Genomic DNA, 19,261 nt, shown 5'->3' with positions numbered 1-19,261 from the left:
TAGTAAAAACAACATGGAAGGATCCAGAGTGTATAAATGCTAAGTGAAATAAGTCAGTGAGAAAAAGACAAACACCATATGATTTCACGGATATGTGGAATTTAAGAAACAAAAACAAAGGAAAAAAGAGACAACAAAAATAAGATTCTTAATTATATAGAACCGGTGGTTACCAGAGGGGAGGTGGGTGGGGGATGGGGGAAATAGGCAAAGGGAAGTAAAAAGCACACTTCTCATCATGAGCACTGAATAATGTATAGAACTATTGAGTCATTAATATTGTGTACCTGAAACTAACATAACACTGTATGTTAATTATACTGGATTTTAAAAATAAATAAATAAATAAATAAATTAATTAATTAATTAAAAGGTAGCAAAAGCCTAAATTTTAAAGCTCCATGTTTTTATTATATTCGTTTCGTTGCTGCTGTTGTTGTTTTGGGAGGCTTTATTTTATTTTATTGTATTGTATTTTTAATTTTATTGAAATCCAAGTTAGTTGACATATAGTGTATTAATGGTTTCAGGCATAGAATTTAATGATTCATCACTTACATATAACACCCAGTGCTCATCCCTTCTTGGTACCCATCACCCATTTAGCTCATTTCCCCTATTCCCCTTCCCTCCAGCAACCTTCAGTTTGTTCCCTGTATTTAAGAGTCTCTTAAGTAAAAATATTTTAAAGTCAAGTAAAGTCAAAAGACACTGTTCTTTTAACAAAAGTGACAGACTTTGAATGTCAACCTGTCTACTTAGGGGAGCCAAGGTCTATAAACAATCTGCAAGAAGAGCAAGTAACAAGTAGGTCTCTCATAGAAACAATGGGACAATTAAAAATCTTTTTCTATTAAAATGAATCTTTGTCCCACTTCAGGCTCTATGCTGACAGCTTAGAGCCTGGAGCCTGTTTCAGATTCTGTGTCTCCCCCTCCCTCTGCCCCTGTCCTGCTCACACTCTGTCTCTTGTCTCTAAAAAAGTGAGTAAACGTTAAAAAAAAAAAAAAAATTAAAAAAATAAAAAAATAAAACGAATCCTCAACATTCTCTCCTTTTAGCTAGTATAGTCTACACATTCTAAAACATAAAGCCGGGGCGCCTGGGTGGCGCAGTCGGTTAAGCGTCCGACTTCAGCCAGGTCACGATCTCACAGTCTGTGAGTTCGAGCCCCGCGTCAGGCTCTGGGCTGATGGCTCGGAGCCTGGAGCCTGTTTCCGATTCTGTGTCTCCCTCTCTCTCTCTGCTCCTCCCCGTTCATGCTCTGTCTCTCTCTGTCCCAAAAATAAATAAATAAAAAAAAAAAAAAACAAAAAAACATAAAGCCATTTTTTAAAAAATAGTTTATAATCTAAAATTTTCATTAATTCATATTACTTCTACCCTCTTTCATTACCCCCAAATCATTCCAATTTTATTATTTAAGAAATACAGCTGCATTCATGATATATTCTCGTTTTTGGGAAAACTGATAAATTTCTTTAGTCAAACCGTAAGAGCCAATCAAAGCATTACATTCATTATATTTCAATTATATAACTGAAATTCTCGGCACAGGCTAACAAAAAATAAGATTGACTTACCAACAAGTTTCATATAAACTAATCCAAGTAATTCTGCTAGAGCTATAATACCCAAACCTGAAATCAGAAGAGGGCCGTTCACTGGGGTGCACTCTGTAAAAACAAGTGAGATTTTACATTAAAAATCTACATGAAATAAGTTATCTTTTTAAAAGAACAAACAACAATAAATCAAGTTTTAAGGAGAGTAATTCTTTTTCTAATTATTAAGAAACAAAAACTACCTACATATATTCATCATTATTAACTCAGTGAAATGCCTCCAAATTATTAAAAGACAAAAGATTTTGTTTGCATAACATGTGCCTTATCACATCAAGACTAATAGAAAATAGTGTGTAAAGCCTTAAGTTCCAACCAATTAGAGGCTGGTTATTTAAAAAATTCTCCCACAAATATAGGCACAGCAGTTTGGCTGCTAGAATAATCAGCCCACAAGCCATATACAGCCAATATTCTCATGGCAATATGGAAAGCACTATTCTCAGTGGGGAAAAAATGAGAGTTAAAAAAAGAAAGCTCACAAAGCCCACAACACCAAATGCTGGCAAGGATGTGGAGCAACAGGAACTCTCATTCACTGCTGGTGGGAATGCAAAATGGCACAGCCACTTTGTAAGATAGGTTGGCAATTCATTACAAGCTAAATATGTTCTTAACATAACAACCCAGCAATCACACTCCTTGGTATTTACTTAAATGGAGTTGAAAACTTATGTCCACACAAAAACACGCACATGGATGTTTATAGTAGCTTTATTCTTAATCATCAAAAACTGAAAGCAGCAGGATGTCCTTCAATAGGGGAATGGATGAATGGATAAAGAAGAAGAAGGAGAGGAGGAAGAAGAGCTCTGTCCAAGAGAAATTTGTAGTAAGAAAAATTGGGATGAGAGAAGAACGTAACCCTTACCTGAGACACAGAGGCTTAGTCCAACCACAGAGAGCACATAGCCCAGTACCTGAAGGATCAATATGGCGATGGTGAAGGAAGACATCCAAACACCTGAAGAAAGAAAAAGTGGGTTGAGAGCATTTAAGAAGCAATCATACCGACTTGTATTTTGTGCAATCAAAAATAATATCCGGTGACCATAGACTGACTCTGGATTTCCTTATGAGATGCTCGATTCTTTCCCAACAATCTAAACTTTGCCTTTTCACACAAGTAGTCTGTTCCAGAGTCACACGTTCAGCAGTCTTTTATTTTCACAGTGAGCTGAGCTGGACTGGTGCTTTTTACCCCAAACCTTAGAACAATGCTGCTTTTACCACATTTGTGCATTTTACAGTATGAATGGCTATTATGCGTGACTTCACCACATGCACATAAAATTACTCTAGCAAAGAGAACCATTATGCAAAACATGCTGCTGTAAACATCATAACCTCTGTCTCATGTGCCTAGATCCGTGATTTTATAACAAATTAATAACTTTCCAATGTACACCAAGCCAGAGATAAGCTCAAAGACCAAGTTAAATGTGCAAATAGGAAAAAACAGACTGTAATAATAACAAAAATATGTTAGTGACTGACTCCAAAAATGCAGTGAAGATTATACCAATTACAATTTGGATACCTGCATCATCTTTTAAAACTACAGTGTTGAGATTTTCCAATAACTAAAAAAGATATATTTCTATTTATAATTGATAACCCTAATTTGTAGAACTATTTTTTAAGACAGGCTTAGCAAAAGAAGAGAAAGGGCATGTTTAATGTCTACTTATAACTTGAAAAAACTGAAATAAAAATATGAAGATAATCATTAAGAAATTATATAACATAATTTTAAAAATCCACTGGCTAGCATCAAATATATATGAAAATTACTTTTTATTAAATAATAGAATGCCCTGAAAACCTAAGCTAACCTTAAAATTAATCCACACAGGGAAAGTGTTACTAAGAACATAAGCCGACTTTTATTAAGTTGTGAAAAAAAGAAAAAAAGAAAATCATACAAGAAATATTTTAACCAAAAATGTTTTCAAAAAGAAAAAGGTAGACAAAATCATGCTATAACATATACTTACCTATCATAAACACACAGTACTGAAGTAATATTAAAATCACTGTAGGAACCACAATTAAACCAAGTCCACAAGAATTCTTTGTTGAATATTCACCTGTTAATAAAAATAACATTAAAAATATTATCCTGTGTACTTCCTACTTTACAGGAAGTTAAAGTACTCAAAGTTACGAAGTGTATTAATCTCAATACTACTCTTACAAACTGCAAAAGGTTCAAAAATATATTTCTCCCAAAACTTCACACAAAACAACTATTTTTTAATTTTATGTTTTAATGTTTTATTTATTTTTGAGATAGAGAGAGAGTGTGAGCAGGGGAGGGGCAGAGAAAGAGAGAGACACAGAATCCAAAACAGGCTCCAGGCTCTGAGCTGTCAGCACAGAGCCCAACGTAGGGCTTGAACTCACAAAACGTGAGATCATGACCTGAGCCGAAGTCAGACGCTCAACCGACTGAGCCACCCAGGCACCCCACAACTATTTTTTTATTAAGACCAAACTTAAAACATCTATTAAATGTCAACATCTAAGTCTCAACATGTGGAAACCTTGACTTGGCTTTGCCTCAACTACCCACAGAATTCCAGTGAGAAACTTGGGAGTCCCTCTTACTATTCCCTTTACTTGCTGTGTTCAATCTGCCCCAAAGTCAAAACAGTTGTTCTTTCAAGTTATCTTCTCAACTCTTCTCGTCCTCCCGGTGTCCTAACCCCAGAGGCAAACAGAGCTGCCAAATTTATGTTCCTAAACAGTACACTGTACTGTATCTAGCTCCAAAGCAATGACAGATCTCTCCAGTCTGCACTGTGGGTCCCAGCTCATATCTGCCATCTTTCCATGTGCTGCACTCCCTTTCTTCCCCCTTCCACTCCCATCTTCCAAAAACAAGTGGTTTCAGATAGAATTGTTTCCTACACCCATCCCCATTTCCAGGTCTTGGCAAATGAAGTCTGCCTCTGCAGTGGGGTGAATGATGGCCCTAAAGATACATCCACCTCCAAATCCCTGGAGCCTGTGAATATTAACTTCTATGGCAAAAGAATATTACATTATATAGCAAAGGATGATTCAGTTAAGGATCCTGAAAGGAGGAGTTTATCCTGGATTATCCAGGTGGGCCCTAAATGTAATGACAAGTGTCTCTATAAGACAGGCAGAGAGAGATTTGACAAAGACACTACTGAGGCAGCAATGGAAATTATGGTGCCATAAGCCAAGGAGCTATAGAGTGCCAGCAAACATCAGAAGCTAGAAGAGGCAAAGAATGGTTTCTCCCCAAGAGCCTCAGGAGGGATTATGGTGTTGAGGACATCTTTAGTTCAGCTTTATGGCCTCCAGAACTGTGAGAAAATTTCTACACTTTTAAGACACCCCCTTTGTGGTAATGTGTTACAACAGCCCTATGAGCCCCCCCCCCCCCCCAACCACCCCCGGGTCCTCATTTCCATCAATCCTGCCTCACTCATATAACTGTGTATCTTACCTGGGACAAAAAGAATGGCTCCAACAATGACAGCTATAGTGAGCACTAGTCCACCAACAAATAAAAGAATGGTTTTCTCCTTCATGAGACTGGATTTATATTTAAGCGCTTAAAAAAAAAACACACAAAGAATTACATGAACCCAATCACAAAAAGTAAAGCCATTTCTGTAACATATGAAATGCAGAGATAAACTGTAACTTACTGTAACTGAATAATCTTTGAGGAACAACTCCCTCCTATCATGTGAAGCTACCTCAAATCTTTTTCATAAGTCATTATCTAAATTATTGTCATGGCAGTATAAATATGGGTACTAAATTTAAAGGTGATGCTTTATTCCCCTATATTTAAAGAATGAAGGTATATACATCAGGCTTTCTAAATTAAAGCATTACTACCATTTTGGGCCAGATAACTCTGTTCCGTGTATTATACAATGTTTAGTATCCCTGGCTTCTACACACTCTATGTCATGAATGGCCCCTCAGTTGTGTCAATCAGAAATGTCTCCAGACATTGTCAAATGTCCCCTGAGGAACAAAACTGCCTCAGCTTTACAATTGATATACATACACTGATGAGAAATAACTGGCTACTTAGTAAAACATAAAATTAGGAAAGCATTTGGAATTCTAGATTGTTTTGAAAAAGTAGAATAAACACTAGACACATCAGACCCTTTTGGTATCCTGAGGGTAAAACATGTTTACATTGTTCAATTAAAATAATTGTATAAAAATAAACTACGAATACTCAATAGCACTCATCATATGTGTTCCTGTTTTTGGTGCTAGCTCTATTGTCAAGTATCTAATACCTTCCTTGAAAGAATATAATGGATAAGCCTAAAAATATTAGAGTTGCCCCCTGAAACAACACAGGTGTTGGGAGCACTGACCTCCCTCACCATCTGCAGTCCAAAATCCAAGTATAAAACTTTTGACTCCCCCAAAACTTCACCACTAATAGCCTATTGTTGACTAGAAGCCTCACTAATAACATAAACAGGCGGTTAATACATATTTTGTATGTTAGGTGTATCATGTCCTGAATTATTTTATAAGAAAGTAAGCTACAGAAAAGGAAATATTAAGAAAATCATAAGGAAGGGAATATATATATATATATATATATATATATATATATATAGCGCATTGGACCATAAAAAATCCACATATAAGTGGACCCACAGAGTTCAAACCCATGTTGTTCAAGAGTTAACTGTATTTCTTTTGCTATACATTCACCTTTTGAGTTCTGTTTTGGTTAATATTAATTTTTCACCAAGAAAGTTGTTAAAGTAACCTAAAAGGAGGCTGAGTAGCAGAGTGTATGACAGAAATTCTGCTGTGTTTCATACACACAATATTTTCCATGCCATTAATCAATGGGTGACTGAACTGAGGTGAAGATTTTTTAAATGTTATATTTAGCATTTAATCTGCTTCAACTAAAATGACAAACTATAATTAAATATATATATATTTACACATTATTAATTATATATTTATTTATAATTAAATATAATTTTAAAAACAACAAATAAACCCTTAAATGACCATAACAAAATCTATGTTTAAGGTATTATAACCTAGGATTCCATTATAATCTATGGTTAAGATGTTAAGATACAATGCAGGCACCTGAAGATTTTTTAACTCCCTACCTATTTTAGGTTGTAATCATACTTTAGATTGTAACCTCAACTTTATTCTCTTCAGGGGGAGATGGAAGGCTAAGCAATAACCAGTCCTGAAGCTGAGCAATCAAATCCACGTTCATCAGAAAAGAGAATCAATATGGCAAGTTACCCAAGATTTCATTTGACTCAATCAGCCTTGAAACTTACGTGACTATGATTCAATCATGTTCCTGACTTATTACAGGGCACCAGTGTTCACATCTTCCCTATTTTCTAGGCTCAAACACTGTTTAGGATGAAATTCCACGTATAGGTCACAAAAGGCACAAATATGGTTTAAAAAAAGAAAACTTTCTCTAGACATATGTCAGATTTCTGATTTAATCTCATGCATACTGTTATCTAAATAGAGCCTGAAAGTTAAGCAAAAGGGTTATAAAAATAGAAGTTGTGTTTCAAACATACCTCACAATCAATCAAACATTTATAAGAGACTCTGGTTTAATTCAACACATAAAAGAGTTACTAAGATCACGTAGTAAGAATTCACCTCGGAGTACAGTACAAATTCATGCAAAGAGGCAGACATATCATTCTTAACAAAAATAAGAGTGTGAACCTCATATAAAATTCCACCTTTTCAGACTCAGAAGAGCTTTAGGAGAAAAATAATGCCAACAATAGTCACAAAAATAAACCACCACTTTTCAAACCTTTGCATATAAATGCACTACATGTTCAAGATAGCTGTTGTTCCTGTTAATTAGTTCAACTACTACTTATTTTCAAGGATACTATCTTCTTCCTTAAATTAAGTAGCCATTTCTATCAAAAATTTCAGTGGAGTCTACTTATGTAACCACAGACAATGAAGGAGTTCATCTCTATATACCTTTAGTGAACCTATAAAAAGAAATTCTTTTGACTCATTTTCTTGCTCACAATGGTGCCTATGCAGGTCCTACAGCAAGTATGGAGAAAGCACCTTGTTGCTAAGTCAGCTGTCAAAGTTTTCAGTGTAGCTAAAAAGTCAGGAATCTGATATAGATGTCAGAGAACCCAATAATCTCAAGGATCTTTTATTGGTGATTTTTTCTGGCCCTTTATTAAGTATAATTACTCTTATTTATCAAACCTATCAAAACTTTAAATGTATCAAAGAAAATAAATTCAAATAATTTCCCACTTAGCATTAAGATAAAAATGATACAATGTGCCTTTTTTGTAATTCAAATCTAATAGACTTTATTTTCTTTTAATATTCTGACAATTTTGTTTCAAATTTTTATTTCAATTCTAGTTAGCCAATAGTGTAATATCGGTTTCAAAAGTAGAATTTAGTGATTCTTCACTTACAACACCTAATGCCCCCTTGCCCATTTATAGCCTATCCCCCTGCCCACCTCCCTCCATCAATCCTCAGTTTGTTCTCTACAGTAAAGAGTCTCTTATGGCTTGTTTCCCTCTTTTTTTCCCCTTCCCACGTGCTGTTTTGTTTTTTAAATCCCACATACAAGTAAAATCATATGGTATTTGTCTTTCTCTGACGACTTTCACTTAGTGTAATACACTCTAGCTCCATCTACATCCTTGTAAATGGCAAGATTTCATTCCTTTTGATGGCTGAGTAATATTCCTGTGTGTGTGTGTGTGTGTGTGTGTGTATCCCACATCTTCTTTATCCATTCATTGGTCAATGGACATTTGGGCTCTTTCCGTAGTTTGGTGATTGTTGATAGTGCTTCTATAAACACTGGGGTGCAAGTGTCCCTTTGAATCTGTATTTTTGTATCCTTTGGTTAAATACCTAATAGGGCAATTGCTGGGCTGTAGGGTAGTTCTATCTTTAACTTTCTGAGGAAACTCCATACTGTTTTCCAGAGTGGCTGCACCAGTTTGCATTCCCACCAACAGTGTAAGAGGGTTCCGCTTTCTCTGCATCCTTGCCAACATCTGTTGTTTCCTGTGCTAATTTTAGCCATTCTGACAAGTGTCAGGTGGTATTTAATTGTGGTTTTGATTTGTATATCCCTGGTGATGAGCAATATTGAGCATCTTTTCATGTGTCTGTTAGCCATCTGGATGTCTTCTTTGGAAAAATGTCTTTTGAGGTCTTCTGCCCATTTCTTAATTGGATAATTTGTTTTTTGGGTGTTCAGTTGGATAAGTTCTTTGTAAATTTTGGATACTAACCCTTTATCAGCTATGCTGTTTGCAAATGTCTTCTCCCATTCCACAGAGTGCCTTTGAGTTTTGTTGACTGTTTCCTTTGCTGTGCAGAAGCTTTTTATCTTGAAGTCTCAATAGTTCATGTTTGCTTTTGTTTCCCTTGCCTCCAAAGATGTGTCTAGTAAGAAGATGCAACGGCCAAGGTCAAAGATGTTGTTGCCTGTTTTCTCCTTTAGGATTTTGATGGTTTCCTGGCTCACACTTAGGTCTTTCATCCATTTTGAATTTATTTTTGTGTATGGTGTGAGAAAGTGGTCCAGTTTCATTCTTCTGCCCTTAACTGCAGGCTCTTATCAAACTTCCTGGTTGTTTAGCATAGATTTTTTAAATCTATGTAATTTTAAAAATCAGCACGTGTTAAAAGATTCTCCTCAGCTAAAAGTACTGAAATCAATACAAAAAATAAAATAAGACAATAACACTTCTTATGTTTTAAGACTTTATTTTTTTAGTATAGTTTTAGGTTTACAACATAATGAAAGGAAGGTACAGAAAATTCCCATATATACCCTACCCCTAAACACGAGTGACCTTCCCCATTATCAACATTACTCATCAAAATGGTACATTTTCTACAAAGGATAAACCTATGTTGACACATCCTAATCATCCAAAGTCCCTAGTTTACAGTAGGGGTTCACTCTTGTTGTATGTTCTTGAGTTTATAGAAATGTATAATGACACCTATCCATCATTATATTGTACAGAGTAACTTCACTGCCCTAAAAATCCTGTGCTCTGGCCTATGCATTTCTCCTCCACCCCTAGCCCCTTCCCTGGCAATCACTCATCTTTTTATTATATCCACAATTGTGGCTCTTTCAGAGTGTCTTATAATTGGTATCATAAAGTATGCAGCCTTTTCAGATTGACTTCACTTAATAATATGTATTTAAGTATCCCCCATGTCTTTTCATGGCAACTTGAGAGCTCATTTCTTTTCATTGTTGAATAATATCCATGTATGGATGTACCACAGTTTATTCACTCACCTGTTGTAGAACAGTAAAGCTGCCATAAATATCTGTGTGCCAGTTTCTGTGTGGACGTAAGTTTCCAACTCCACTTGGATAAATATCAAGGAGCACAACTGCCAGATTATATGGGAAGAACATGTTCAGATTTTAAAGAAACTGCCAAACTGTCCTCCAAGGTGGCTGTACCATTTTGCATTCCCATTAGCAATGTATGAGAGTTCCTGCTGCTCTACATCCTCGTAAGCATTTGGTGTTGTCAGTATTTATATTTTTAACAAAAACTTATAACCCTAATGCTGCCTGACAAAGGAGTACCAAGTATATGGGGGAGAACTATTATATTTTTGACAATAAATTAGGAATTCTAAAATTTTCCCCTTTTACATATTCTATAAAATAATTAAATATAGCCAGCTACTTCTCAGAAATGAGCGAGGCTGATTAATTTGTTTGTTTTAGAAATATTTACTATGTACCGACAATGTAGCAAGCCCTTTTCTTAGCTGAAATCCTATCAATGAAATCAAGGTACAAGTAGAAGATTATGCAACAATAATGGTGCACTTACCATGTGATAATCACTATTCTAAGTGCTGGCACTGAACAAAAAACCCAAATACTTCCGCCTCAAAGCCCTTACATTCTAGTGTGTGTATGTGTGTGTGTGTGTGTGTGTACATGCGTGTGCACCTGTATGTGTGTGTTAGGGGTAAGGGAGAAGCGACTGATGGAATGTTATTCCCTGGCCTTCTTTCCCAGTTCAGTAAAAGGTGTGGGTCTCCTCTAGCCTAAGAAAGCCCCTTTATGTATTTAATCTTCAAATTCAAATGCGAATAAAAAAATGACATGTCCCTCTAACCACCTGAAACAACAGCTAATGTCATGAATAGATAGTCCATTTAGGTTTTCTTGTCTCCTTGTGACTAACAGAAAGGACATACAAGAAAAAAATGCAGGCTGTGGTTGATAAAATATAGTGAAATTACTAGATCAACTTGGAGATCAAATAAAAGCTGTCACCCTAGTTTTCATGATATTCCAAAGACAGGATTCAATATGCCCATACAGATCTACAAAGACCTCAGTCTATCCAACCAACAAACCCCCAAATCTATGAATGCGATATCTGCTCAAAGGCATGACATTTAGATGTTTCCTCTACTGAGTGGTCAGTGAGTTAGTGGTCAGATAAGAAGGCTAACCAGCGAGATGTAATGCGTACCAGATTAAGAATAAATCATAAGGGGAGACATGTCTGACTTCATTATTTTCTGACAACTTTAGGAGAGTAATTGTAAGATCTTTTTGGTATCTGTTCAGCTGCAAATCAATATTGTCTTTGATGCAGGATAAAACACATCCAATCACTTTGAAAGTGAAATTACAATTTCCAAATTTTTAATTAATTAAATTACTACTTTACAAATATTTAACATACTCATAAAAAAAATAACAAAGGCTATGTGAATCTGGTGCTGGAGAAAACAGAATATGAATACCCATTATAAACTGATTACTTGCCAAAAGGCAAGTAAAGGATTTTATAATAAACTGCATGCACTATCCAACTGGCTTTTATGAAACAATTTGGTAAAAATGAATCCTGACTAAAAATCACATTCCTGGTCTATAGGACGCAGAAATAAAAAAGCCCAGGCACTGTACAGAAAGTACTTTGAATACAGAAGATTAAAGAAGAGGATGTCCAACACAGTAACTTCCTTTCCTTGGTTCCAAATGTTCCCTGATCTTATGGATGGTGCCATAACTTCAGAGTATATGCAGGAAGCTGGGATGCTTGAATTTGTAAAAAGTCGAAGGAATAACAATTACATTTCTACAAGAGTATACTGCCAAGCTACAGTTTTGTTCAGTTCTTCCTACAATAAAACCAGGGCATAAAAACATTTAATAACACAGTGTGATAATTATGTGGAAAGGACCAAGGGAAGGCACTCTAAGTCCAAGATTAGTGAATGAAATTCAAAGGAAACTTAATAACAAAGTCCTATTAATAGTATCCATCAACCAGGGCACAGAATGATTCTTTGTAATAGTATTTATTGTGCCGATATTTTACCTTCCTGGATAGAAATTTCCTGGAACAAATTAGTATACATCCTCACTTCTTCAGAATGATTTTTCTGATCTACAAAGAAATCCCCTGTTCCATTACGTTATTTTTTTAGGTGTGGTCACAGTCTAACTACTTTCAGTATCAATAAAATAGTCCTAAAAATTGGATTCAAGGTCTTAATAGGATCTCAAAGCTGTTGTGGTAATTTTTTTCCTTGAATTTCGCAACAATGACTTCTACAGGAACATATAACCAAATACCTCTGAGCAGTAACCAAAATCTTTGTGGAGTAATTTTGAGCAAGGACTAGAAAGTTAGAAAAGGACATGAAAGATGCCCAGAATGCATGAATATGAAATAAATTACAGTGGTCCTCGCTTGGCTCAGTTTCAATATGCATGAATTTCAGCTGCCATGGTTTAAATAACACAAATGCCCCCCAAATTACAGTAGAAATTTCAGTTATCACAATACCACAATAAATTAACTGAGGACTTGCATGAAGTGCAAACTTCACTGTTATCTCTTCAGTACACAAATCACCCTGTTAATATCAGATGTGTATCATGATCAGTGACCAATCATGTCACTTCTTTCAAAGACTGTTGGTGACTGCTCACTGAACACCTGTTATTCAGTTCATGCATAGACAGCAAAGCAGGTGTTGTGTAACTTCCTTGTGTCCCAGTAATAAATCAGTGTGATACTTTATGATGGATTATCAAAGCAGGAAACAGGCAACAAAGATGAAAGAGTAAAGAAATATAAAGTGGTAATGTTGGAAGTGAAATTCGAATAAAATGTAAATGGCATCATAGAAGAAACAACTGGATGAGGGAATATCAACAATACTGCCATTCAAGGGACTCTAGATATACAGTCAGAGAAACTCAGTAAAAGTGAACTTATTGGCATAAATGGGGACAGTGAGTAGGTTGTGACAAAAGGAACACAGATGTCCCAAGAGCAGTGACTCTGGCAAAAAACTTCACATGAAAGAAATTGTGGGAGATATTGTGTAACCCTGTAAATGCAAAGGATAAAATGTTGGAAGCTGATCCCAACTTAAAAAGGAGTATGACAATTCACTGAGGCATAAAAAAGATGCCTGCTCTGTATTCAAAGTTCTATAATAAGAAGGAGGTAAGTCCAAATGTCCACGGATGGATGAATGGATAAAGAAGATGTGGTATACACACACCCCGTGGAGTATTACTCGGCAATCAAAAAGAATGAAATCCTGCCATTTGCAACTATGTGGATGAAACTAGAGGGTACTTTGCTAAATGAAAATAGTCAGAGACAGACAAATATCATATGACTTCACTCATATGAGGGCTTTAAGATACAAAACAGATGAACATAAGGGAAGGGAAGCAAAAATACTATAAAAACAGGGAGGGGGACAAAACATAAGAGACTCTTAAATATGGAGAACAAACAGAGGGTTACTGGAGGGGTTGTGGGAGGGGGGATGGGCTAAATGTGTAAGGGGCATTAAGGAATCTACTCCTGAAATCATTGTTGCACTATATGCTAACTAACTTGGATGTAAATTAAAAAAATAAAATAAAATAAATAAATGGTTAAAAAAAAAATGAGGCAAGCACTGTTCCAACTACTCTTGATGAAACACTTTAATTCTCAATGTTTTTGATGTTTCAATTTACCGTCTACTAAGTATTACTTTTTTTCCTTTCCTACTATTGTTATTACTGACAGTAAAAGTTTTAATGTTTTGACAAAAATGTTAAAGGTTGTGGAGCAATAGAAGTTTTTTGCATTTATTTTAGATTGCTTTGCAAAGTTTCAGCTTATCTGGTCACGTTTATTGTCTCACAGTTTTGTGGAAAGACTCCTTGTAAAAAGTTCAAAGGAAGGAAAAGTAAGAATGTATATGCCTAACTCAAAGAATTCCAGAATGTTAGTAAGTTCCTGATATGGAATTGAATCTTAACCCTGTAGGAACCAGAGATTTTGGTGGATAACACTTGAAACCACTTATGAAACACCTAAATGATAGAAATTACCTGGTATGTTGTCAAAGACTAAGAAAGAAGAAACCTGGAAAGCAAGCCAGTACCTTAATTGTCATTAAGGGAAACTGTCAAGCAGGAAACTGTGAGTTGGTATAGTTTTAGAAAAAACACAAAGTGCCTCAAATACAATACTACTAGGGATTTGTGACTTTGGTTGAGACTCAGTGTTTGATTCTAGTAACCTCTGAGCTTGCTAAGCATTAAGATTCTGCTTAAAAGTTTATGAGTTAAAGATAAAGGCAAAGGTATTCAGGAACATTTCCCTGTGAGAAACCTTTGTCTTCAAAACATGGTCTAGGGCTCACCAAGTCCTGGCTTGGCTTCAGCAGTTTAAAAGTCTTCTCAGGCTTCTTCCTCAGTAGGATCAATGGCATCTTGAGATACAGTTCAAGATACATTTCTGGTAGAAAGTAACTCTTTCTCCTAAAAATGAAGGTACAACCTGTTCTTTACTACATGTTTAGCCTATGGGAAGTCCAAGTTTAATCTTGGGCTACCAAAAGACTGACATGCAGAACCAGAAAACTACTGAGGAAAACCTCCAGTGGTCAAATACAGACTATAAATGGTAATCTGAAACAGTTAAGGAGAACTAGCAATCTAGAAAGTGAAAGTCATGGGTCTGAGTTACTATTAATACTTCAGGGGCTACATGATACCACACTGTAAAAAACATATAACCAAGTGGCAAGTGAAAAACAGAGGGGCTCTCCTGTTTGGTGGAATCTCTAGGCCATAAATAGGAGGTCTCTTAGAAAGCATACCAAAGTAAAAGGTAGACTTAGATCCATAACTATCCCAAAAATGTGACAGAAGGCACAGAACATGCACACTTACATGTCTCCTCAACTGAAATGTGGGTGCTACAAAGCCAGGGGCAATATGCATTTCACTTCCACATCTCGAGCCTATAGCCCATGCCTAGCAATCAGTAGGCACCCTGTCAATAGACATTTGTTGAATAAATTAAAACAAAGTAGGTCTACATTCTGCTCTGTCAGTAATAGTTTCATCTACTCAGTATGTGTACCCACATATAGGTTCACTCTTCATGGAAAAAAAAGTTCTCAAAGTAAGTTCAAGACACGTATACTGCAGTGGTAAATCGCACTGGTTCAAATCCCAGTACTACCAGAGAACAGCTGGGGGGTTGTGGCCAACTGCCTAACCTACCTGCACTTCCGTATTTTTCTACAAAATGGGAATAACAATGGTACCTACCCCCACAGAGTTCTTGTGAGATGAAAATGTGACTGCAGATGTGCTCCGCAGCATCTATCATACGGAGCAAGAGTTCCACAAATAAATAGGTATTCTTATCATAAACACCTTTAAATGTGAGTCCAGACTGAGCGAATCAAATATATAGGTCCTCCTCCACACATACACACACACCCCACATATACTTGTTCTAAGAAGAGCCTAAATAAAAAATTGCCATCAAAGTATTTTCTTAGCTTAATTAGCATGTTCTTTAAAATATGATCAGTGGAATAAATACAAAAAAAGAGCATTCAACCTAATACAAAAATGAAAATTAAAACAAGATGGATGCTTTTTTTGTCATCAAATTACTAGCAAAGATTTTAGAATTATAATTATGTCAGGATTAGGAGGTAAAAAACAGCACCCGGGGGTACCTGGGTGGCTTAGTTGGTTAAGCGTCCGACTCTTGGTTTTGGCTCAGGTCATGATCTCACAGTATGTGAGTTCAAGCCCTGCGTCAGGCTCCGCAGTAATAGTGCTTAGGATTCTCTCTCTTTCCCTCTCTCTCTGCCCCTCCCCTGCTCATTCTCTCTCTCAAAATAAATAAACTTATTAAAGAAACAGATATTCTCATCTGTAGTAATTGACACAAAGTTTCTAGAAAACATTTTGGCAGTATGTATCAAGAGCCTCAAAATACATCTGCCGTTTCCAGTCTTACCTATCTTTAGCAGAATTACTTTCATAGTATCAAAAAACTTGGAAACATCCTTAATATCCATCAAGATGAGAGCTAAGTAAATTATACTGCATCCATAAAAGTAGAGCATAGGCAGCTATAAAAAATTTTCTGAAAACAAGGGGGGAAATTAGGATGTAAGTATGTAAGTTCCATCAGTCCATATATGGTTTTCTTTCTTAAAGAAAGGTTAACAAAAATACATAGAAAAAACAGAAAGGGAAGAAGAAAATTCACTATAATATACCAATAGTTTATTTCTAGGTTCTGGGACTTCAGATTTTTATTTTTTCTCTATAATTTCCAATTTTGTATAAGGGTTCTTAAAGTGGTATTTATTATTTTTTAAGTCAGAAAAAAATTGTAAAGCTTATTTTGTAAAAATAGGGCTGATAGTAAACAGGCTAACTCCTGGTTCAGTCAATGAAAAGTTATGTCATTAATGAGAATGCTATGATCAGCAAACTTCAATCAAACCAAATGCAACAAATCACACTGTTGTGAAATAATTTCATTATCTTAAAAAAAAAAAAAGGCTATTCTCTACTTCAAACATATGACATAGGCTTAAGGTCTGGGGCTACCAATAAGGGTAAAGGCTTTCCCTAACATCAATACAGACTGAATAGGTCTTGATGCTGTATCAGTCTTTTTCGTGATATAAAAGACTTACCGAAATCCTAAGAAAATTTCCATAAGAAGTCTAGACACTTTTTTGAAAATAAAAGTTGTGAAATGTCTTGACAGTTGTCACTGTTAGCCCTTTTCTTCCCTTTCTTTGCCTTTTAGACAAAAGTTGAGAACAGCTTTGAAATCACAAAGCATTTCCAGAGTGTGATACATTGAGAAGAGCCCTTAGAATATATAATCAGTCATCTCTCTTCCATTTTCAGATCACTTTAGATTTCTGAGTAAAAGTGAAATTCATGAAATATACAATAAGCCAATCCACTACCACATTTTATTATTTTTTTTACTTTTTTAAAAGTTATAGAATGAAATAAATGAAATCAGCATCATTCACACCTTGCCTCGTATAAATGCTTGCTGGCCTTCAATGACTGACCTCTCACTGTGTGAAAGGGAGATGAGGAATACACCTCACATGTTAAAAGTTTAGAAGTTTACACTGTCACCTCAGAACTTCACTAATTTAGTAAATTTCTTTTACCAAACCAGTAGGGAAATATGGTTGAGTATAAGCATCAACCAGAATACATACTACCTTTTCACCTAGTAGTGACCATTCTACATTGTTAATGCTGATTCTGATATAGCATCAAGATTTTCCCTGACAAGTTTGGTCACGTGATTATTACAATAAAACACGGTCCAAAACCACAATTTTCCTGTGGCCACTTCCTTACAGAATCATAGTAAGAATGACAACACACAGTTCAAATGGGGCTTTTGATGAACACATGGACACGGACAAGTGCAAACTGGGAAAATAGAAAGTATAATATTCTACCCTAACACTAAGGTGGGCTGTGACCATCTCTTTGCCAAAATAATATGTGTAAATGCTCTGAAAATATTAAACTCTACATAAGTTTAAGGTATTGTTATTGCTAGGATTCCCACCAGTCATTCTTAAGAAATTAAAAAAAAACCACTTATGAATCAAGAAGAATATTAAGACTGTATATTCTTATTTATCACATTATCACACTTTTTAATACAAGTCAGGTAAAATATTTCACTGATACTACCTCCCAGAAATAATCTTTTCATCATTAAAACATAAACAAAAAATAGAAATAAATACTTACTCACAATACCAAACTGTCCCCAAGAAAGTAGTACAGCCAAAATTGGGAAAATGACAATGAGGATATTTTCATTTGGAGAAAACCATGAAACTGGGAAGAAAACAAAAGTCGCAATTAATATTTACTATAATCATGTTAAGTCCTGCCATTGAATAGTCAACAATATGTTTTACTGTAAAGATAGAATATAAAAATAATTTATTAAAGCTGTGGCCTTAAAATAATTACAAATTACACAAATAATTTACTTATACAACAAATTTTATTTATGAAAAAAGAAGCTAATTTAAGTGTGTTTTCCACGTTTTCCCTAACGTATGATTTGTGGAAGAAGACAGTATGGCACAGCTGAGAACAGGGCTCTGGCTGGCTTGAAAGCTAACTCTATGTTACAAGCTTTGTGACCCTGGACAAAGTCTTAACACCTCTCTGTTCTTCAGTGACATCAATTGTTAACCCCAGTACAACAGAATACCTATACCCTGAAGGACTGTTGTGACTATTAACAAAGCTAATACGTGAAATGGGCTTAAAACAAAGCTTGACATGTACCAAGTACTCAGTCAACCTTTACTACAATGATTTAACATTAGGTATTAAGGAAGCTTCTGTTAAGTGGGTCACATGTTACCTAGACAGTGAAAATAACAGTCACACAGTCTATATGAAAGAAATCGTGACATTAAGATATCAAATAACTTGAGAACTTTTTAAAAATTAAATTGAATCATATCTTAACACTAATACACTGATTTTATCATGGTATTTCTTCCCTAACAATAAAGCTAAGCAAATGCACTAAAAACATTTCAAAGTTTGCCTCTACAATGGGGACTTGCTGAAGAACTTCCTCAATACTGCCCAAAGCAAGCGCTGGTGTTCCTCTGAAACCAACCCTATTCATTCAAATCCTCCCTGGCTCTCTCTTTCCATATTGGAGTGTGAAGAATCTTGTGTGCTTTCGTACCACCATGATAGCCATGCATTCATTTCTTGTGCTACTCTTACGTTAAAACCTGATAAATGTTCACAATGATCCACATAAAATAACGTTACAAATTCTGTCTTAGAGATATGACCTTTCAGAATCGAGCATTTTGTCCTGTATATACTAGAGACTCAACGGTTTACTGCTGAAGGTTTAATCATGAGATAGTTTGGTAAGTGAATGGAAGACCGTATCTTAAATTTTGCATTTCTACCAAGAGATGGATTTTTCAGATACTCTGAATCAATACCATAATTTCCAACTATATTACTGTGTATCTTCCTACACCAAAGAAAACCTATTTCAATTTGGCCAAAATTCCTACCAGGAAAAATCTTTGTAAATTATGCTTAGGTTTTTGTATCTAATGCCCAAAGGATTTAAAAGCTCTATGATCTAATGACTATTCTTAATCTACGTTCTCTATTATTGTGAGTTGTCTACATTAACTCTTTAATTCTCACAATTATTATATGAGGAACT

General features: G+C 35.4%; 1 protein-coding gene across 10 annotated transcripts in view; it reads right to left on the bottom strand.

The window, feature by feature from the left end:
- CD47 (CD47 molecule) overlaps positions 1-19,261 on the bottom strand; it is a 51,671-nt gene that overhangs the window by 9,034 nt on the left and 23,376 nt on the right. For 8 of the 10 annotated variants that reach the window (XR_009262201.1, XR_009262200.1, XR_009262199.1 and 5 more), the window contains exons 3-8: positions 17,791-17,880; positions 15,295-15,348; positions 5,107-5,214; positions 3,623-3,715; positions 2,497-2,589; positions 1,584-1,676 (exon numbers count right to left, since the gene is read on the bottom strand). Coding sequence is in view for 7 of the 10 variants with exons in the window: in XM_058731511.1 (XP_058587494.1) it covers positions 1,584-1,676; positions 2,497-2,589; positions 3,623-3,715; positions 5,107-5,214; positions 15,295-15,348; positions 17,791-17,880 (531 nt within the window). In the remaining 3 variants the exon portion in view is untranslated. The remainder of the gene's footprint in view (positions 1-1,583; positions 1,677-2,496; positions 2,590-3,622; positions 3,716-5,106; positions 5,215-15,294; positions 15,349-17,790; positions 17,881-19,261) is intronic. The other 2 variants (XM_058731510.1, XM_058731507.1) reach the window with 1 other exon arrangement.

This window comes from Neofelis nebulosa, chromosome 5 (genome assembly GCF_028018385.1).
Source record: "Neofelis nebulosa isolate mNeoNeb1 chromosome 5, mNeoNeb1.pri, whole genome shotgun sequence".
NCBI classification, from domain to species: domain Eukaryota; kingdom Metazoa; phylum Chordata; class Mammalia; order Carnivora; family Felidae; genus Neofelis; species Neofelis nebulosa.
This window is presented reverse-complemented; position numbering and strand designations above follow the sequence as displayed.